General features: G+C 45.9%; 1 protein-coding gene across 1 annotated transcript in view; it reads left to right on the forward strand.

The window, feature by feature from the left end:
• LOC124605650 (odorant receptor 43a-like) overlaps positions 1 to 23,006 on the forward strand; it is a 40,209-nt gene that overhangs the window by 3,331 nt on the left and 13,872 nt on the right. The window contains exons 2-3 of the mRNA XM_047137477.1: positions 3,518 to 3,631; positions 6,149 to 6,304. Of these exons, the coding sequence (XP_046993433.1) occupies positions 3,518 to 3,631; positions 6,149 to 6,304 (270 nt within the window). The remainder of the gene's footprint in view (positions 1 to 3,517; positions 3,632 to 6,148; positions 6,305 to 23,006) is intronic.

A 23,006-nucleotide genomic window follows, 5' to 3' on the forward strand; every position in this document is an offset into this window, starting at 1 on the left:
ACTCTTAATGTTACAACCTTTCCATTTAATTTAACCGAAAATTGTTTGGACTTTTCTGTATGCCGAGTCAGCCCTTCCGGCAATAATTTCTTTTTCGATGTTTACATCTTTTTCATGCAGCCATTTCGCATTAGTTTCTCTGCATTTCCTATTTATTTCATTCTTGACTAACTTGCGGCTCTGTATTAATGAATTTCCATGAACATTTTTGTACTTCCTTCTTTCATCAATCAGCTGAAGCATTTGTCTGTTACCCACGGTTTCTTCGCAGTTACTTTATTTGCACCTACGATTTTCTTTCCAACTTCTGTGATTGCCCTCTTTAGAGATATTCATTCCTTTTCAACTGCACTGCCTTTTGAGGTGTTCCTTATCGGAATATCTACTTCCTCAAGCAACTTCAAGCGTATCTCTTAATTCCTTAGTACGTCCCTATCCCACTTCTTTGTCTATTGGTTATTCCTGACTAGTCTTTTTAAGTTCGCCGGCCGAAGTGGCCGTGCGGTTAAAGGCGCTGCAGTCTGGAACCGCAAGACCGCTACGGTCGCAGGTTCGAATCCTGCCTCGGGCATGAATGTTTGTGATGTCCTTAGGTTAGTTAGGTTTAACTAGTTCTAAGTTCTAGGGGACTAATGACCTCAGCAGTTGAGTCCCATAGTGCTCAGAGCCATTTGAGCCATTCTTTTTAAGTGCAGCCTATTCTTCTTCACTACTAGATTTTGATCTGAGTCTGTATCTGCTCCTGGGTAGGCCTTACAATCCAGTATCTGATTTCGGAATGCCGGCCGGAGTGGCCGAGCGGTTCTAGGCGCGTCAGTCTGGAACCGCGCGACCGCTACGGTCGCAGGTTCGAATCCTGCCTCGGGCATGGATGTGTGTGATGTCCTTAGGTTAGTTAGGTGTAAGTAGTTCTAAGTTCTAGGGGACTGATGACCTCAGCTGTTAAGTCCCATAGTTCTCAGAGCCATTTGATTTCGGAATCTCTGCCTGACGATGATGCAACTGAAATGTTCCCTTTCTCGCTGCCTTTTCCAAGTATACCTCCTCTTCTTGTGATTCTTGAACAGAGTATTCACTATTACAATGACGAGAAAAATCTCAGAGCTCTGACGCTCTACCGATACCTAAAATTCAAAAAGAAGGTGTGCCATTGAGACCTGTTATCAGTGCAATTGGTTCTTCCCCTTACAGGCTAGCCAAATATCTAACTCCGTTAGTTAGCAGTTTTAAACATAGAATTAAGAAGTTTCAGATCTTCATTGAGAAAGTCGAACTAATTAGGATAGTAAATAATTACTATTAAAAACAGTCTTGATCACGATTTATTTAATAAGGTGACCGGTTTCGACCACTACTGTGGTCATCTTCAGACCATTGAGTAGGAACCCCTTTCTGTTGGAGAATTAGTTGTGATTCTCCAACAGAAAGGGGTTCCTACTCAATGGTCTGAAGATGACCACAGTAGTGGTCGAAACCGGTCACCTTGTTAAATAAATCGTGATCAAGACTGTTTTTAATAGTAATTATTTACAAGACATTGATCACTGCTGTTCCCGTAATGCATTCAAAAGTAATTTAATTAGGATAGGCCCAAACGACATTTTAGCCAGCCTGCGTGTGATCTCTCATTTTACAAAAGTACCTGTGGTGGAAACATTGAAAGTCTTGGCAGAACACTTTCCTTGTGAAACTATAAAATTGTCCGGCATGATATGACGACCACCTGCTTTCAACATGGCATTAAATTTTATGAAATGACCTATGGTATGGCTATGGGTTCTCCATTGTCTTCAGCAGTACGCAACTTCTTTACCGAATGTTTTGAGGAACGGGCATTAAATATGGCTCTGTTTCACTCATTTTCTTTTTATTGTTACGTTGACGACACAGCAGCGTCCACCAAAACATGCGGTTCACTGTAGAGATAGAGAGAGAAGGAAAGTTACAATCTTTATCTGTTTTTTTTTACATCCCAGGCATTCTCGGTACAACAAGCCGACGCACATTATAATGTATACCAGGGCGCAAGCTTTCCACTATCCAATCCAGAAGAGAGCCAATTAAATGGATTGAAATACAGAGCTACAGCTACAGGCAAGGGCAACTTGGCTTCCGAAATTAATCATCTGAGGTACTTGATCCGAAAGAATGGCTACAGAGCATGTAATGAAAAGTTGGCCGAAATGTAAAAGTATTGAACAATTACGTGATGACCCACCAATTGTATTCTTTCCACTCTACTATGCTGCTTCAAGTAAAATAGGCAATGTCCTGGGAAGACGAGGAATAAAAACTTTTGCCGATCATCTAGGAAGATACAGGAGATGCTGCGCTTGGTTAAGGAGAGTCTCAGACTTGCATTCTCTGGGATACATAATATCCCCTGAGGGCAAAAGAAACTAAACTATATTTATTAGTCCATCCCTACCGTTTCCAATTGCTGTGCGCAACATTATGGCTCATTAAATGTCAGGAAACTGGGAAATCACTGTTTCACAAATAAACAATAAATAATTTTTGATGAAACAGAAGTTTTGTTCTAGGCTTCTATATATTTTTTCTTTGTCATTTCATCCCCGTCGCCCCATATGGGCAGGAGATGGGCTTTCAGTGGTACAACATTCAGATCTTCAACCAAAAGTCTTAAAAATATAAGCATGATTAAAAAGTTAACAGTTGTAGATGATTTAAAATCTGTAAAAGTATGAATTTTGCGAGAATTCACATAAAAAATTAAAACTGTCGATATCGTTTGCTGTTTGAATTTAAAATCTAAGGACTTACAGTCCAAAATATATATTTAAAACACACTGCAGAAATTGTGATGCTCTTTTGAAAACAACAACACTGCACTTTCACTAAAAAGCAGAAGAACTGCACTGAAGAAAAAAAGATCTGAGGAGGGAATAATGTGTCCTACAGGGTTGAACGATGTTAGTAAAACATATAGGGGTCCTCTAGATAGAACGTATGGACACGGAGATAAGTGTTGGGGTGGCTAGTGGAAAGTGGGGAGGAGCCTGTTGGGAGGGAAAGGATGTGGTGTCAAGAGATGTGGCAGAGAGAGATAGAGAGAGAAGAGGGCTTCTGTGTACTAGGATTCCGTTATTACAAAGGGTGTAGAGATCAGGAACTGTGAAAACAAATTCAGCCCTCGACCCTGAAGAGAAACTGAGAAATTTGCCGAATTGTTTACGCTCATAAGGGACGGTGGTGTTACCAACGCAGATGTTGACACAAATTACTGCAGATTGAGTAATGTTGACGTGCACCGGTCAATAAGAAGACGTCCATGGGCTATTGACTCTTCCCGCCTCTATTTCCCTCCTTCCAGATAAAGTTTTTCGACACTAGAGTTAAAATCAGTATTTTTAATGACTTACCATATATTACATTTATTGCTTGGTTTCTTGAATTTTTATGTTGTTAACTAAGCGTAATAGTTGTGCCAGTTTAAATATATGTAGTTTTTGCGTGTACATCTTACGTTTTTCGCTACACTGATTTGTTGAAGCAGTCGTTACAGAGAGGCGGCGGTCTGAGCAGTGCCTTGAAGACCATATTATGTATCCCGTACCTGATTTTCGAAACTGGAATCTACTGTATATATGTACAAGAAATCCTCGACCAGGTAAGGAAACCAATGCTTGTGTATTACATTTTAATGTCATAGAAAACTATTAAAGTTGTCAATTGGTGAGTCCTAATAGGGCGCTAACCGTTTTGTCAAAAAGTGAAGCGCAGTTTGATACAGTTCATTCCGGGGAATTTGAGGTGCCTCCTGTTTCATCGTGGAATAATGGTATCATGAATATTCATACGTCTGTTGACAAATATAAATAATTTGTCAACTTTCATTCTTTACCTACTCCGGCTTTCGAGATAATCCTCTCAATAGTTTCCAGTAGCTTTTATAATGTAGTTGCAAAGTCTACGTCTGATAACAATCAAGAAACGTCACGATATGATTATTATAAGCCGGCCGCTGTGTCCGAGCGGTTCTAGGCGCTTCAGTCCGGAACTGCGCTGCTGCTACGGTCGCAGGTTCGAATCTTGCCTCCGGCATGGACGTGTGTGATGTGCTTAGGTTAGTTAAGTTTACGTAGTTCTAAGTCAAGGGGACTGATGACCTCAGATGTAAAGTCTTAGAGACATTTTTTTGATAATTATAATACACACATCAAAAGAAGTTTTACATCACCCCGGTTCCCAGAATTCCTGAAGATAGACCTCGACAGCGGATAGTGTCACAGAGACACAGTCCCTTTGATTGTTCAGAAACCCGCCCGAACATGTAAACAACCACGCATGAGCAGCGCCTTTTAGACGGATGGGATACGACAGCCGATCAGTTCCAATCCTTCCACCGGGAAGGAGGTACACGGCTCGTGTTGTCTGTAGTTCAAGCGTGCCTAGATGGTCAATAACGCGGTTCGATCGCATCTGCATTGTTACTTTGTGCTAGGAAGGGCTCTCAACAAGGAAAGTGTCCAGACGTCTCGGAGTGAACCAAAGCGATGTTGTTCGGCCATGGAGAAGATACAAAGAGACAGGAACTGTCGATGACATGCCTCGCTCAGGCCGCCCAAGGGCTACTACTCCAGTGTATAAACCGCTACCTACGGATTGTGGTTCGGAGGAACACTGACAGCAACGCCACCATGTTGAACAATACTTTTCGTGCAGCTACAGAACGTCGTGTTGCGACTGAAACTGTGCGCAATTGGCTGGATGATGCGCAACTTCACTCCAGACGCCCGTGGCGCGGTACAGATGGGCCCAACATCATGCCGAATGGACCGCTCACAATTGACATCACGTTCTCTTCACCACTGATTATCGCATATGCATTCAACCAGACAATCGTCGAAGACGTGTTTGGAGGCAACTCGGTCAGGCTGAACGCCTTAGAGACACTGTCCAGCAAGTGCAGCAAGGTGGAGGTTCCCGACGTTTTGGGGTGGCATTATGTGGGGCCGACGTATGGCGCTGGTGGTCATGGAAAGCGACATAACGGCTGTGCGATACGTGAATCCCATCCTCCGACCGATAGTGCAACCATATCGGCAGCATATTGGCGAAGCATTCGTCTTCATGGACGACAATTCCCCCCCCCCCCCCCCCCCCCCGCTCCCCTCATCCCCATCGTGCACATCTTGTGCACGACTTCCTTCACGATAACGACATCGCTCGACTAGAGTGGCCAGCATGTTCTACAGACATGAACCCTATCGAACATGCCTGGGATAGACTGAAAAGGGCTATTTATGGACGACTTGACCCACTAACCACTCTAAGGGATCTATGCCGAATCCCCGTTGAGTGGGTCAATCTGGACCAACAGTGCCTTAATGACTTTGTGGATAGTATGCCACGACGAATACAGGATGTATCATTGCAAGATGACGTGCTACCGGGTATTAGAGGTACCGATGTGTTCAACAATCTGGATCACCACCTCTGAATGTCTCGCTGTGTAGTAGTACAACATGCAATGTGTGGTTTTCATGAGCAATAAAAGTGCGGAAATGATGTTTATGCTGATCTGTATTCCAATTTTCTGTACAGGTTCCGGGACCGAGGTGAACGAAAACTTGTTTTGATGCGTGTAGATGAGTCGCAGTAAAATATTAGTTGTAGTTTCAAGCGTCTAGATTATTTAAGAATGACATGTAGTATAACCACTTGCAAGTTCTACATTCAGCTATTGAATCAACTTCCAAACTACGTGTCCCAAAGCCTGGTCCACATATGTACTGTGAACTGCACTGTATTGTAAGTACGAATGTGTCTGAATAATACTGCACGATTAATGATAAAGAAACATATTTATGAGCTCTAATTAAAAGTAGATGACGACCAATCTCAGATTTTGTGTATTGCTAATTTAAGCCTCGCGGCTTAGGAAAGGTTTATTAGATAACATGGCACAGTGTTGAAGCAACTGGAAATGACTGCACTAGCTGTGCGGCTTAGTCTGCTCGTCTAACTACAGACCTCGCCTACTAAGAAGTTCCAAATGGTCGTTTGTTAATTTGTCTCATCACCTTTCCAGTTTGCCTCGTAGTAGGAAGTGTGCTTTACTGTTATCATCGCCAGTTGTCATGTCGGCATCTCACGGCAATTCAAGTACTCCTTTTTATTTCAGAGGGAGAAACTGATCCATTCAGCTGTTAATTACGAATACATGCAAGACGGCGCCGGCTGCGGGAAGACACTGCTCATATTCATGCTGATGGACTCATCCTTTCTAGAGATCAAAGTCAGCAAGATAGTACCGCTTTCTAAGCCAACATTTTTACAGGTAATACTCGTATCGTGAAATCAATCGCAAAAGAACTGTTTTGTGAAAGACTGAAATATGAAGATAAAATTAATACATAGAAGAGCGTCTCGCGAGAGGTGAGGAACAGAGCTTTAATAAATTACTCCAAGCTACATTTAGGCAAAAATACTACATCAGATACACAACAACATCTATCTAAACGTTCCTCCAGTAACTTTTAATAGGTTGTAGCCTCCTTAAGAACTATTCGTCACACTAACTCGGAGATCACAAAAATTGTAGAGATCTGTAATTTTTTGATAAAATTACACTCTTTTCAGATGTAGACAGTTTTATATGCAGGATGTAACGAGTATAAGCGTAGATATTTTTATATGTGGTACCTCAATACGTACACACATCAGTGTGCTGGTTATTCTTTCTCTGCGCCAAACAGTCTTCCCTCAAACACGTCAACAACTTTACGACCCGCCGTTTCCTGCATGATCGTAACATTATCACTAAGTCGACAGCGCCTGTCAGTATAGACAGTTTTGTGTCAACGAACCTACACTTCAACACCTGACCTGTTTGCCAGGGAAAATAAGTATTAATGGATTGTCTCTGCCATACATACTTGAAGGTACTAACGGTTGTGTTCTGCCCACTCGGCTAATACAGGGTGCATAGCTGCTTTTTCGGATCGCTAGACAACAGTTCAACCAAATCGTATTAATGGAGTTTATTACAAAACGACATGATTACGATACTTAACTGTATGAGATATAGAGGTGTCCCAAGCAAGCGGCGACAGACAAACATAGGCAAACTCTTCAGTATATACAATTAGTAATACAAGTGAACCAATACAGTTTTCTAAGTCGCTGCTTTAGCGTTAGTAGGTCAGCTCGATCTCAACTCGGGCCGCGGCTAGGCGGCGAAGCGCTTGTATTCTCTTCGTGTAGAGGCCGCTCCTGTCTCGGTGTCGTCTCGTCCTACAGAGGGGTCGGTCAGCGTACTATTGGCTGACGTAGTCTCACAGCCCTCTCTGCTGCAACGTTCCTGGCCGACGTACCGGCGCTTTAAGTTACGCCCGAACACTAACCGAGCTAAAAACATGCGACTTTTAATAGCTGTAATTATTAGTCTGAAAATAACGTAAATATTGATGCAATGTTGTCCTGTCTTACGACGTGTTTCGGCAACCATTATCATGTGCCTAACTGCTACTTATACATCAATTGTTAATTACAAATTCCCCTGAGAAATCTGCAATTAACAACTATGGTAATAATTATAAGTAACAATGAATGTTGGGAACTGCACAGTGTAATACACAGTTGTATTTATTAATTATGTAGACTATCGATTTTGGTCAGTTTGAGACAAACTTCATGTCATAAATCGTTTCCAACCGTGTATCTCACAACCGCAATGACAGATCATTCTGAAGTGTTCTCTTTAGGTATAATAAGTGTTGTATCCGGCTTTTCCTCTGTCATGCAAGATAATCATTAATCTTCCACAGTGTAGCGGCCAGATTTCATAAGGGTTGCAGCCCTTCGACGCCCTCCCTAGCATGGTGCCCAACACAAAAAGTTCTACGGTCACCTTTACAAAAACCGCTAGTGTTCACAGTAGTGCTGACTGTACGTTTGGATGCGATCACCCACTAATACCGTCCCAACGAAGAGATAGTAGACAGATGTGAGTGGTGAGAAGCGATTTTAAGGGTATACTGAAAAAAGTGTCACTGCAAGTGCCACGGGGAAAAAAAATATTTCGATAATCTTGGCGGATTTATGCCAGCGGCGACACCTCATGCTTAGATCTTAGGATATATTAGTTGAGAGAAGATCCAGTTTTGGCTGGTGTCGGACACTGTGTCCTGGACTAGCTGTAGCGTAGGCGTACCTGTAACATACCAAGCCGCCATCTGAGTGGTCAATTTTATTATGATTCCGGCCGCTCGTTGTATCGAGTTTTGTGAGATTTATTTGTGTCTTGTGTGTCCGACTTCTTCCCTGCTTGTGCTAACTACTTGTCTGTATGAGTACAGATGGTTGTGTGAGTCAGATTTGGTGTGATATAGGGATTGTTTATACGCTTATTTTAAGCCTTTCGTAAGTCGCTAATTTTCTCTCACGAAAAGTGTTTTTTTGAGGTGTTGTGCTTCCATCTATGCTTGTGATTGTAGTTAGATGCAGAATAAAGTGGTTGGTCTAACGTCTCGAGTCCTCACATAGGGCGAATTTTTTGAATGCCTCCACTAGAGTATGGAGGTGGAATTCGTTATGTAAATCTGCGGTGCGCCTGTATCTTGCAACATAGCTTATGAACCGTAGCGCCTTTTTCTGTATGAACTGCAGACGGTGCAGACGTGTTGGAACTGCGTAACCCCAGACTATATCTGCGTATGTCATCAGTAAGTGTCATATACCTCGACCTTGATACCCTCTTTACAGTTCAGTGTGCTTCTGTTGAGCATAGGATACAGTTGTTTGAGTCTCGTGCGTGCTTTGAGGCCTAATGCGCAATGACCACTACGGAGGAGTTGGGAGCCCATCTTCTACATGTCAGGATGGCGTCCGGCTCTCACACCTGGGCATTGTGGGTTGGATCGTTGGCAAAGGCTACAAGAGTCCGTCTGAAGAGCAAGGTCCACAGCCCCTGTGCCACGCGCACTGGTCTGGCGCCGATATTAACGGACATGTGGGGCGGGCGTTGTAGCGAAGGTATCATTAGTTGGTGCGCTCAGCGCGGCACGAACGCGGAGCAGGTTTGCCTGGTTATAGTCAAAGCATTGTGGAAAAGTGACTGCAAAAATTGTTATCTGAAAACCAATATTATGAGAGTACAGGAAATTAAATTTTATATAGAGTTTCTTATGTATGAAACTTGATCCAGCATGGCGAAAATGGCCAAAAGAATCCATAAAGTTGTACAAAATTAGGTTTCTTTAATAAGTAAAGAACTATAGCTCAATACAAAAGTGTTAAGACAAAGTGCTGTAGGACGTAAAGTGATCTGTCGATTGTATTTTTATTAGCACGGACTGTTTTCTGACGTTTAGAGATACTGTACATCGAAAAAACCCTTCAGATCGGGTTCTCTATAACTTGATAACATTCACGTTCCCGTACTTCCTATTAACTGTCAGTGTAGTCCGCCATAAGTCAAAGAAGTACATGTTTGAAAAATTAATATATATTAATCATTTTTAGAGAGATATCGACTTTTTGAAAAAGAAGGAGATCTCGATAATTTGCTCGACCTTTTTAGCGGATGTCCCTATAGTACCAGACTTATGCTTACTTTCTTCGCGAAGAGTTACGCTACCACGCAGTTAAAAATTTTTTTAACGATTTTATTAATTGTAAGGATTAAAAAAGTCTTGGAAGATTATATAAACGCGGACCATTTAGATTCAGTTTCTAGAGCGGACGTGCGCCGGTTGCCCCCACCCGCAGCCGACTCCAGCTAATGCAATCCGCGCTTGCACACTAGAATTTATTACTCAGTTACTATTACTTAAAATTAATGAAAGATATTCTAGAATTTTTTCTCGAAAATAGAAGTCTTCATTATCAGCCTCAATTATAAGCGTCACTGATAATTATTAATTGCGTTCATTATATTAAAAGAAAAAGGAAAGTTATCTCGTCTTCGGAATCTTGCAGATTTTTGTTTAAATTCGTTCACAAATGTCAGCAATTTCTTTTTTTAAATTTCTTTTTCATAAACTGACAATTGAGCTACTTAAAAAGCTAACCAACGAAAGTGCAACTTTTTCCAAGTGAGTTTTTGATCCTTAAAATTAATAAAATAGTAAAAATTATTGAATAGCATGGTAGCATAACTCTTTGCAAAGGAAATAGGCCTACAGCCATTACTGCAGCGCCATCCACTCAGAAGATCTAGCCAATTATCGAGGGCGCCCTTTTTCCAACAATCGATACCTGTCTAAAGTAATTACTATTTCTCTGTACTTACAGGAAGCAGTAAATATAGGAACGTGAATACTGATGAGTTATACAGAACCCGACTTTTACAGTTTTTGGATATACCGGGTGATCAAAAAGTCAGTATAAATTTGAAAACTTAATAAACCACGGAATAATGTAGATAGAGAGGTAAAATTTGACACACATGCTTGCAATGACATGGGGTTTATTGGAATAAAAAAAAAAAAAAACAAGTATTGCTAGACGCGTGAAAGATCTCTTGAGCGCGTCGTTTGGTGATGATCGTATGGTCAGCCGCCACTTTCGTCATGCTTGGCCTCCCAGGTCCCCAGACCTTAGTCCATGCGGGTATTGGCTTTGGGGTTATCTGAAGTCGCAAGTGTATCGTGATCAACCGCCATCTCTAGGGATGCTGAAAGACAACATCCGACGCCAATGTCTCACCATAGCTCCGGACATGCTTTACAGTGCTGTTCACAACATGATTCCTCGGCTACAGTTATTGTTGAGGAATGATGGTGGACATATTAAGCATTTCCTGTAAAGAACATCATCGTTGCTTTGTCTTACTTTGTTATGCTAATTATTGCTATTCTGATCAGATGAAGCGCCCTCTGTCGGACATTTTTTGAACGTGTATATTTTTTAGGTTCTAATAAAACCCCATGTCATTCAAAGCATGTGTGCCAATTTGTACCCCTCTATCTACATTATTCCGTGATTTTTTCAGTTTTCAAATTTATACTGACTTTTTGATCACCCGGTATCTTGAAATGTAAGAAAGGAATCGACGCTCATAAAAATTCAGTCGGTAGACCATTTTATGCCCTACAAAGTGTTACTTTACCATTTTTCGATCGGAGCTATACGTTTTTACTTATTTAAGAAGGTTTGTTTTTTTTCAACTTTTTCAGATTTTTAACCATATTCAACATCTTGGATACAGTTTCATGCAAAAGAAATTCTGTTTAAAACTTAACTTCCAATGCGGTAATTATCTTTTTATTCTTTAACATTGTCAGAAGGGGGGGGGGGGGGGGGGGGTTGCGATCTGTTGATTTCAAACGAGTGTGGATAAAAATCGTACGTCAAGAGCGCAACTTCTCTTTACTGATTACTGGTTTCGACCTGTTACCGCGCTATCTTCAGATTACTCTAACCCGTTGTTCAGTGGGTGATACTCAATACACATCGTCCAAACACTAATCATATATTGTTACAGTGCCTATTTTGCGGCAAAAGGGGAACTGTAACAACATTTGTTTAATCACTAACGTTGCCAGTTTACATAACCAACTAATATTCCCAGTTTAGAATGTCTTATTTAACTTGGGAGACTTAGCTCTAAAACAATGCGTAGATGTGTAATGAGTGTCACACTCTGAGCCATGCGGAGTGGCCGCGCGGTTTGAGGCGCCGTATCACGGACCGTGCGGCCCCTCCCTCCGGAAATTTGAGTCCTCCCTCGGGCATGGGTGTGTGTGTTGTTCTTAGAATAAGTTAGTTTAAGCAGTGTGTAAGTCTAGGGACCTGTATCGTCTGAACTTTGGTCGTTTAGGAATTGACACACATTTGAACATCAGACACTGAATAACATTTAGATATGAAGATGGCTCAGTACGAGTCAAAACGGGTAACCAGCAAAGAGAAATTGCGATCTTGTAGTACAATTTTTGTCCACACATTTTATATGAGTATTTCTTTATTTGGTTTCAGGTAACAATTATTTTTGCAAAATTAAAATTAGTCCGTTACAGAATGTTTCGATTATAAACGTTGCCGCCCGTGCTGTGCTGCGTCAGATCTAATGCGCCAGACTGACAAGGCGGATGGTCGGCGGCGTTTTGCGCTCGCAGGCGCCCCAGTAGCTCGAGGCCAGGAGGTCCTAAGTTCGACCCTCGAGCCCTCTCACAGTGCCTGGACCCCCTGGCAGACGGTCTTGTCGAGGTGACGTGGGCGAAGTGACCTCACGACAAGAGCTGACACTGACACGGACGACGATGACGAGACGGCCAGTTTTTATACACACACCAGAGCACATTTACTATGGTGGTGCTGCTAAAGACGTCACGTGCAGAAGGGACTCCGGTTTCAGTAGCAAGACAGGCACCAACGGGCATGTGTCGTGACACAGTACTGCTGATAACCCACTTCACGGCGTCGATCCCTCTTTCCTATGCCATTAACGTCTACATTGCAAGACGGAGCAGATGCTCATTATATTACAGTACATGGTGGTGCTGCTAAAGACGTCACGTGCAGAAGGGACTCCGGTTTCAGTAGCAAGACAGGCACTGACGGGCATGTGTCGTGACACAGTACTGCTGATAACCCACTTCACGGCGTCGATCCCTCTTTCCTATGCCATTAACGTCTACATTGCAAGATGGAGCAGATGCTCATTATATTACAGTACATGGTGGTGCTGCTAAAGACGTCACGTGCAGAACGGACTCCCGTTTCAGTAGCAAGACAGGCACTGACGGGCATGTGTCGTGACACAGTGCTGCTGATAACCCACTTCACGGCGTCGATCCCTCTTTCCTATGCCATTAACGTCTACATTGCAAGACGGAGCAGATGCTCATTATATTACAGTACATGGTGCTGCTGCTAAAGACGTCACGTGCAGAAGGGACTCCGGTTTCAGTAGCAAGACAGGCACTGACGGGCATGTGTCGTGACACAGTACTGCTGATAACCCACTTCACGGCGTCGATCCCTCTTTCCTATGCCATTAACGTCTACATTGCAAGACGGAGCAGATGCTCATTATATTACAGTACATGGTGGTGCTGCTAAAGACGTCACGTGCAGAAGGGACTCCGGTTTCAGTAGCAAGACAGGCACTGACGGGCATGTGTCGTGACACAGTGCTGCTGATAACCCACTTTACGGCGTCGATCCCTCTTTCCTAGGCCATTAACGTCTACACTGCAAGACGGAGCAGATGCTCATTATATTACAGTACATGGTGGTGCTGCTAAAGACGTCACGTGCAGAAGGGACTCCGGTTTCAGTAGCAAGACAGGCATTGACGGGCATGTGTCGTGACACAGTACTGCTGATAACCCACTTCACGGCGTCGATCCGTCTTTCCTATGCCATTAACGTCTACATTGCAAGACGGAGCAGATGCTCATTATATTACAGTACATGGTGGTGCTGCTAAAGACGTCACGTGCAGAAGGGACTCCGGTTTCAGTAGCAAGACAGGCTCTGACGGGCATGTGTCGTGACACAGTACTGCTGATAACCCACTTTACGGCGTCGATCCCTCTTTCCTATGCCATTAACGTCTACACTGCAAGACGGAGCAGATGCTCATTATATTACAGTACATGGTGGTGCTGCTAAAGACGTCACGTGCAGAAGGGACTCCGGTTTCAGTAGCAAGACAGGCACTGACGGGCATGTGTTGTGACACAGTACTGCTGATAACCCACTTCACGGCGTCGATCCCTCTTTCCTATGCCATTAACGTCTACATTGCAAGACGGAGCAGATGCTCATTATATTACAGTACATGGTGGTGCTGCTAAAGACGTCACGTGCAGAAGGGACTCCGGTTTCAGTAGCAAGACAGGCACTGACGGGCATGTGTCGTGACACAGTGCTGCTGATAACCCACTTCACGGCGTCGATCCCTCTTTCCTATGCCATTAACGTCTACATTGCAAGACGGAGCAGATGCTCATTATATTACAGTACATGGTGGTGCTGCTAAAGACGTCACGTGAAGAAGGGACTCCGGTTTCAGTAGCAAGACAGGCACTGACGGGCATGTGTCGTGACACAGTACTGCTGATAACCCACTTCACGGCGTCGATCCCTCTTTCCTATGCCATTAACGTCTACATTGCAAGATGGAGCAGATGCTCATTATATTACAGTACATGGTGGTGCTGCTAAAGACGTCACGTGCAGAAGGGACTCCAGTTTCAGTAGCAAGACAGGCACTGACGGGCATGTGTCGTGACACAGTACTGCTGATAACCCACTTCACGGCGTCGATCCCTCTTTCCTATGCCATTAACGTCTACATTGCAAGACGGAGCAGATGCTCATTATATTACAGTACATGGTGGTGCTGCTAAAGACGTCACGTGCAGAAGGGACTCCGGTTTCAGTAGCAAGACAGGCACTGACGGGCATGTGTCGTGACACAGTACTGCTGATAACCCACTTCACGGCGTCGATCCCTCTTTCCTATGCCTTTAACGTCTACATTGCAAGACGGAGCAGATGCTCATTATATTACAGTACATGGTGGTGCTGCTAAAGACGTCACGTGCAGAAGGGACTCCGGTTTCAGTAGCAAGACAGGCACTGACGGGCATGTGTCGTGACACAGTACTGCTGATAACCCACTTCACGGCGTCGATCCCTCTTTCCTATGCCATTAACGTCTACATTGCAAGACGGAGCAGATGCTCATTATATTACAGTACATGGTGGTGCTGCTAAAGACGTCACGTGCAGAAGGGACTCCGGTTTCAGTAGCAAGACAGGCACTGACGGGCATGTGTCGTGACACAGTACTGCTGATAACCCACTTCACGGCGTCGATCCCTCTTTCCTATGCCATTAACGTCTACATTGCAAGACGGAGCAGATGCTCATTATATTACAGTACATGGTGGTGCTGCTAAAGACGTCACGTGCAGAAGGGACTCCGGTTTCAGTAGCAAGACAGGCACTGACGGGCATGTGTCGTGACACAGTACTGCTGATAACCCACTTCACGGCGTCGATCCCTCTTTCCTATGTCATTAACGTCTACATTGCAAGACAGAGCAGATGCTCATTATATTACAGTACATGGTGGTGCTGCTAAAGACGTCACGTGCAGAAGGGACTCCGGTTTCAGTAGCAAGACAGGCACTGACGGGCATGTGTCGTGACACAGTACTGCTGATAACCCACTTCACGGCGTCGATCCCTCTTCCCTATGCCATTAACGTCTACACTGCAAGACGGAGCAGATGCTCATTATATTACAGTACATGGTGGTGCTGCTAAAGACGTCACGTGCAGAAGGGACTCCGGTGTAAGTAGCAAGACAGGCACTGACGGGCATGTGTCGTGACACAGTGCTGCTGATAACCCACTTCACGGCGTCGATCCCTCTTTCCTATGCCATTAACGTCTACATTGCAAGACGGAGCAGATGCTCATTATATTACAGTACATGGTGGTGCTGCTAAAGACGTCACGTGCAGAAGGGACTCCGGTTTCAGTAGCAAGACAGGCACTGACGGGCATGTGTCGTGACACAGTGCTGCTGATAACCCACATCACGGCGTCGATCCCTCTTTCCTATGCCATTAACGTCTACATTGCAAGACGGAGCTGATGCTCATTATATTACAGTACATGGTGGTGCTGCTAAAGACGTCACGTGCAGAAGGGACTCCGGTTTCAGTAGCAAGACAGGCACTGACGGGCATGTGTCGTGACACAGTGCTGCTGATAACCCACTTTACGGCGTCGATCCCTCTTTCCTAGGCCATTAACGTCTACACTGCAAGACGGAGCAGATGCTCATTATATTACAGTACATGGTGGTGCTGCTAAAGACGTCACGTGCAGAAGGGACTCCGGTTTCAGTAGCAAGACAGGCATTGACGGGCATGTGTCGTGACACAGTACTGCTGATAACCCACTTCACGGCGTCGATCCGTCTTTCCTATGCCATTAACGTCTACATTGCAAGACGGAGCAGATGCTCAATATATTACAGTACATGGTGGTGCTGCTAAAGACGTCACGTGCAGAAGGGACTCCGGTTTCAGTAGCAAGACAGGCACTAACGGGCATGTGTCGTGACACAGTACTGCTGATAACCCACTTTACGGCGTCGATCCCTCTTTCCTATGCCATTAACGTCTACACTGCAAGACGGAGCAGATGCTCATTATATTACAGTACATGGTGGTGCTGCTAAAGACGTCACGTGCAGAAGGGACTCCGGTTTCAGTAGCAAGACAGGCACTGACGGGCATGTGTCGTGACACAGTACTGCTGATAACCCACTTCACGGCGTCGATCCCTCTTTCCTATGCCTTTAACGTCTACATTGCAAGACGGAGCAGATGCTCATTGTATTACAGTACATGGTGGTGCTGCTAAAGACGTCACGTGCAGAAGGGACTCCGGTTTCAGTAGCAAGACAGGCACTGACGGGCATGTGTCGTGACACAGTACTGCTGATAACCCACTTCACGGCGTCGATCCCTCTTTCCTATGCCATTAACGTCTACATTGCAAGACGGAGCAGATGCTCATTATATTACAGTACATGGTGGTGCTGCTAAAGACGTCACGTGCAGAAGGGACTCCGGTTTCAGTAGCAAGACAGGCACTGACGGGCATGTGTTGTGACACAGTACTGCTGATAACCCACTTCACGGCGTCGATCCCTCTTTCCTATGCCATTAACGTCTACATTGCAAGACGGAGCAGATGCTCATTATATTACAGTACATGGTGGTGCTGCTAAAGACGTCACGTGCAGAAGGGACTCCGGTTTCAGTAGCAAGACAGGCACTGACGGGCATGTGTCGTGACACAGTACTGCTGATAACCCACTTCACGGCGTCGATCCCTCTTTCCTATGCCATTAACGTCTACATTGCAAGACAGAGCAGATGCTCATTATATTACAGTACATGGTGGTGCTGCTAAAGACGTCACGTGCAGAAGGGACTCCGGTTTCAGTAGCAAGACAGGCACTGACGGGCATGTGTCGTGACACAGTACTGCTGATAACCCACTTCACGGCGTCGATCCCTCTTCCCTATGCCATTAACGTCTACACTGCAAGACGGAGCAGATGCTCATTATATTACAGTACATGGTGGTGCTGCTAAAGACGTCACGTGCAGAAGGGACTCCGGTTTCAGTAGCAAGACAGGCACTGACGGGCATGTGTCGTGACACAGTGCTGCTGATAACCCACTTCACGGCGTCGATCCCTCTTTCCTATGCCATTAACGTCTACATTGCAAGACGGAGCAGATGCTCATTATATTACAGTACATGGTGGTGCTGCTAAAGACGTCACGTGCAGAAGGGACTCCGGTTTCAGTAGCAAGACAGGCACTGACGGGCATGTGTCGTGACACAGTGCTGCTGATAACCCACTTCACGGCGTCGATCCCTCTTTCCTATGCCATTAACGTCTACATTGCAAGACGGAGCAGATGCTCATTATATTACAGTACATGGTGGTGCTGCTAAAGACGTCACGTGCAGAAGGGACTCCGGTTTCAGTAGCAAGACAGGCACTGACGGGCATGTGTCGTGACACAGTACTGCTGATAACCCACTTCACGGCGTCGATCCCTCTTTCCTATGCCATTAACGTCTACATTGCAAGACGGAGCAGATGCTCATTATATTACAGTACATGGTGGTGCTGCTAAAGACGTCACGTGCAGAAGGGACTCCGGTTTCAGTAGCAAGACAGGCAGTGACGGGCATGTGTCATGACACAGTACTGCTGATAACCCACTTTACGGCGTCGATCCCTCTTTCCTAGGCCATTAACGTCTACACTGCAAGACGGAGCAGATGCTCATTATATTACAGTACATGGTGGTGCTGCTAAAGACGTCACATGCAGAAGGGACTCCGGTTTCAGTAGCAAGACGTTCACTGACGGGCATGTGTCGTGACACAGTACTGCTGATAACCCACTTCACGGCGTCGATCCCTCTTTCCTATGCCATTAACGTCTACATTGCAAGACGGAGCAGATGCTCATTATATTACAGTACATGGTGGTGCTGCTAAAGACGTCACGTGCAGAAGGGACTCCGGTTTCAGTAGCAAGACAGGCACTGACGGGCATGTGTCGTGACACAGTACTGCTGATAACCCACTTCACGGCGTCGATCCCTCTTCCCTATGCCATTAACGTCTACACTGCAAGACGGAGCAGATGCTCATTATATTACAGTACATGGTGGTGCTGCTAAAGACGTCACGTGCAGAAGGGACTCCGGTTTAAGTAGCAAGACAGGCACTGACGGGCATGTGTCGTGACACAGTGCTGCTGATAACCCACTTCACGGCGTCGATCCCTCTTTCCTATGCCATTAACGTCTACATTGCAAGACGGAGCAGATGCTCATTATATTACAGTACATGGTGGTGCTGCTAAAGACGTCACGTGCAGAAGGGACTCCGGTTTCAGTAGCAAGACAGGCACTGACGGGCATGTGTCGTGACACAGTGCTGCTGATAACCCACATCACGGCGTCGATCCCTCTTTCCTATGCCATTAACGTCTACATTGCAAGACGGAGCTGATGCTCATTATATTACAGTACATGGTGGTGCTGCTAAAGACGTCACGTGCAGAAGGGACTCCGGTTTCAGTAGCAAGACAGGCACTGACGGGCATGTGTCGTGACACAGTACTGCTGATAACCCACTTCACGGCGTCGATCCCTCTTTCCTATGCCATTAACGTCTACATTGCAAGACGGAGCAGATGCTCATTATATTACAGTACATGGTGGTGCTGCTAAAGACGTCACGTGCAGAAGGGACTCCGGTTTCAGTAGCAAGACAGGCAGTGACGGGCATGTGTCATGACACAGTACTGCTGATAACCCACTTTACGGCGTCGATCCCTCTTTCCTAGGCCATTAACGTCTACACTGCAAGACGGAGCAGATGCTCATTATATTACAGTACATGGTGGTGCTGCTAAAGACGTCACATGCAGAAGGGACTCCGGTTTCAGTAGCAAGACAGGCACTGACGGGCATGTGTCGTGACACAGTACTGCTGATAACCCACTTCACGGCGTCGATCCCTCTTTCCTATGCCATTAACGTCTACATTGCAAGACGGAGCAGATGCTCATTATATTACAGTACATGGTGGTGCTGCTAAAGACGTCACGTGCAGAAGGGACTCCGGTTTCAGTAGCAAGACAGGCACTGACGGGCATGTGTCGTGACACAGTGCTGCTGATAACCCACTTTACGGCGTCGATCCCTCTTTCCTAGGCCATTAACGTCTACACTGCAAGACGGAGCAGATGCTCATTATATTACAGTACATGGTGGTGCTGCTAAAGACGTCACGTGCAGAAGGGACTCCGGTTTCAGTAGCAAGACAGGCATTGACGGGCATGTGTCGTGACACAGTACTGCTGATAACCCACTTCACGGCGTCGATCCGTCTTTCCTATGCCATTAACGTCTACATTGCAAGACGGAGCAGATGCTCATTATATTACAGTACATGGTGGTGCTGCTAAAGACGTCACGTGCAGAAGGGACTCCGGTTTCAGTAGCAAGACAGGCACTAACGGGCATGTGTCGTGACACAGTACTGCTGATAACCCACTTTACGGCGTCGATCCCTCTTTCCTATGCCATTAACGTCTTCACTGCAAGACGGAGCAGATGCTCATTATATTACAGTACATGGTGGTGCTGCTAAAGACGTCACGTGCAGAAGGGACTCCGGTTTCAGTAGCAAGACAGGCACTGACGGGCATGTGTTGTGACACAGTACTGCTGATAACCCACTTCACGGCGTCGATCCCTCTTTCCTATGCCATTAACGTCTACATTGCAAGACGGAGCAGATGCTCATTATATTACAGTACATGGTGGTGCTGCTAAAGACGTCACGTGCAGAAGGGACTCCGGTTTCAGTAGCAAGACAGGCACTGACGGGCATGTGTCGTGACACAGTGCTGCTGATAACCCACTTCACGGCGTCGATCCCTCTTTCCTATGCCATTAACGTCTACATTGCAAGACGGAGCAGATGCTCATTATATTACAGTACATGGTGGTGCTGCTAAAGACGTCACGTGCAGAAGGGACTCCGGTTTCAGTAGCAAGACAGGCACTGACGGGCATGTGTCGTGACACAGTACTGCTGATAACCCACTTCACGGCGTCGATCCCTCTTTCCTATGCCATTAACGTCTACATTGCAAGATGGAGCAGATGCTCATTATATTACAGTACATGGTGGTGCTGCTAAAGACGTCACGTGCAGAAGGGACTCCGGTTTCAGTAGCAAGACAGGCACTGACGGGCATGTGTCGTGACACAGTACTGCTGATAACCCACTTCACGGCGTCGATCCCTCTTTCCTATGCCATTAACGTCTACATTGCAAGACGGAGCAGATGCTCATTATATTACAGTACATGGTGGTGCTGCTAAAGACGTCACGTGCAGAAGGGACTCCGGTTTCAGTAGCAAGACAGGCACTGACGGGCATGTGTCGTGACACAGTACTGCTGATAACCCACTTCACGGCGTCGATCCCTCTTTCCTATGCCATTAACGTCTACATTGCAAGACGGAGCAGATGCTCATTGTATTACAGTACATGGTGGTGCTGCTAAAGACGTCACGTGCAGAAGGGACTCCGGTTTCAGTAGCAAGACAGGCACTGACGGGCATGTGTCGTGACACAGTACTGCTGATAACCCACTTCACGGCGTCGATCCCTCTTTCCTATGCCATTAACGTCTACATTGCAAGACGGAGCAGATGCTCATTATATTACAGTACATGGTGGTGCTGCTAAAGACGTCACGTGCAGAAGGGACTCCGGTTTCAGTAGCAAGACAGGCACTGACGGGCATGTGTTGTGACACAGTACTGCTGATAACCCACTTCACGGCGTCGATCCCTCTTTCCTATGCCATTAACGTCTACATTGCAAGACGGAGCAGATGCTCATTATATTACAGTACATGGTGGTGCTGCTAAAGACGTCACGTGCAGAAGGGACTCCGGTTTCAGTAGCAAGACAGGCACTGACGGGCATGTGTCGTGACACAGTACTGCTGATAACCCACTTCACGGCGTCGATCCCTCTTTCCTATGCCATTAACGTCTACATTGCAAGACAGAGCAGATGCTCATTATATTACAGTACATGGTGGTGCTGCTAAAGACGTCACGTGCAGAAGGGACTCCGGTTTCAGTAGCAAGACAGGCACTGACGGGCATGTGTCGTGACACAGTACTGCTGATAACCCACTTCACGGCGTCGATCCCTCTTCCCTATGCCATTAACGTCTACACTGCAAGACGGAGCAGATGCTCATTATATTACAGTACATGGTGGTGCTGCTAAAGACGTCACGTGCAGAAGGGACTCCGGTTTCAGTAGCAAGACAGGCACTGACGGGCATGTGTCGTGACACAGTGCTGCTGATAACCCACTTCACGGCGTCGATCCCTCTTTCCTATGCCATTAACGTCTACATTGCAAGACGGAGCAGATGCTCATTATATTACAGTACATGGTGGTGCTGCTAAAGACGTCACGTGCAGAAGGGACTCCGGTTTCAGTAGCAAGACAGGCACTGACGGGCATGTGTCGTGACACAGTGCTGCTGATAACCCACTTCACGGCGTCGATCCCTCTTTCCTATGCCATTAACGTCTACATTGCAAGACGGAGCAGATGCTCATTATATTACAGTACATGGTGGTGCTGCTAAAGACGTCACGTGCAGAAGGGACTCCGGTTTCAGTAGCAAGACAGGCACTGACGGGCATGTGTCGTGACACAGTACTGCTGATAACCCACTTCACGGCGTCGATCCCTCTTTCCTATGCCATTAACGTCTACATTGCAAGACGGAGCAGATGCTCATTATATTACAGTACATGGTGGTGCTGCTAAAGACGTCACGTGCAGAAGGGACTCCGGTTTCAGTAGCAAGACAGGCAGTGACGGGCATGTGTCATGACACAGTACTGCTGATAACCCACTTTACGGCGTCGATCCCTCTTTCCTAGGCCATTAACGTCTACACTGCAAGACGGAGCAGATGCTCATTATATTACAGTACATGGTGGTGCTGCTAAAGACGTCACATGCAGAAGGGACTCCGGTTTCAGTAGCAAGACAGGCACTGACGGGCATGTGTCGTGACACAGTACTGCTGATAACCCACTTCACGGCGTCGATCCCTCTTTCCTATGCCATTAACGTCTACATTGCAAGACGGAGCAGATGCTCATTATATTACAGTACATGGTGGTGCTGCTAAAGACGTCACGTGCAGAAGGGACTCCGGTTTCAGTAGCAAGACAGGCACTGACGGGCATGTGTCGTGACACAGTACTGCTGATAACCCACTTTACGGCGTCGATCCCTCTTTCCTAGGCCATTAACGTCTACACTGCAAGACGGAGCAGATGCTCATTATATTACAGTACATGGTGGTGCTGCTAAAGACGTCACGTGCAGAAGGGACTCCGGTTTCAGTAGCAAGACAGGCACTGACGGGCATGTGTCGTGACACAGTACTGCTGATAACCCACTTCACGGCGTCGATCCCTCTTTCCTATGCCATTAACGTCTACATTGCAAGACGGAGCAGATGCTCATTATATTACAGTACATGGTGGTGCTGCTAAAGACGTCACGTGCAGAAGGGACTCCGGTTTCAGTAGCAAGACAGGCACTGACGGGCATGTGTCGTGACACAGTGTTGCTGATAACCCACTTCACGGCGTCGATCCCTCTTTCCTATGCCACTAACGTCTACATTGCAAGACGGAGCAGATGCTCATTATATTACAGTACATGGTGGTGCTGCTAAAGACGTCACGTGCAGAAGGGACTCCGGTTTCAGTAGCAAGACAGGCACTGACGGGCATGTGTCGTGACACAGTACTGCTGGTAACCCACTTCACGGCGTCGATCCCTCTTTCCTATGCCATTAACGCCTACATTGCAAGACGGAGCAGATGCTCATTATATTACAGTAC

Source organism: Schistocerca americana, chromosome 1 (assembly GCF_021461395.2).
Source record: "Schistocerca americana isolate TAMUIC-IGC-003095 chromosome 1, iqSchAmer2.1, whole genome shotgun sequence".
In the NCBI taxonomy this organism is placed as follows: domain Eukaryota; kingdom Metazoa; phylum Arthropoda; class Insecta; order Orthoptera; family Acrididae; genus Schistocerca; species Schistocerca americana.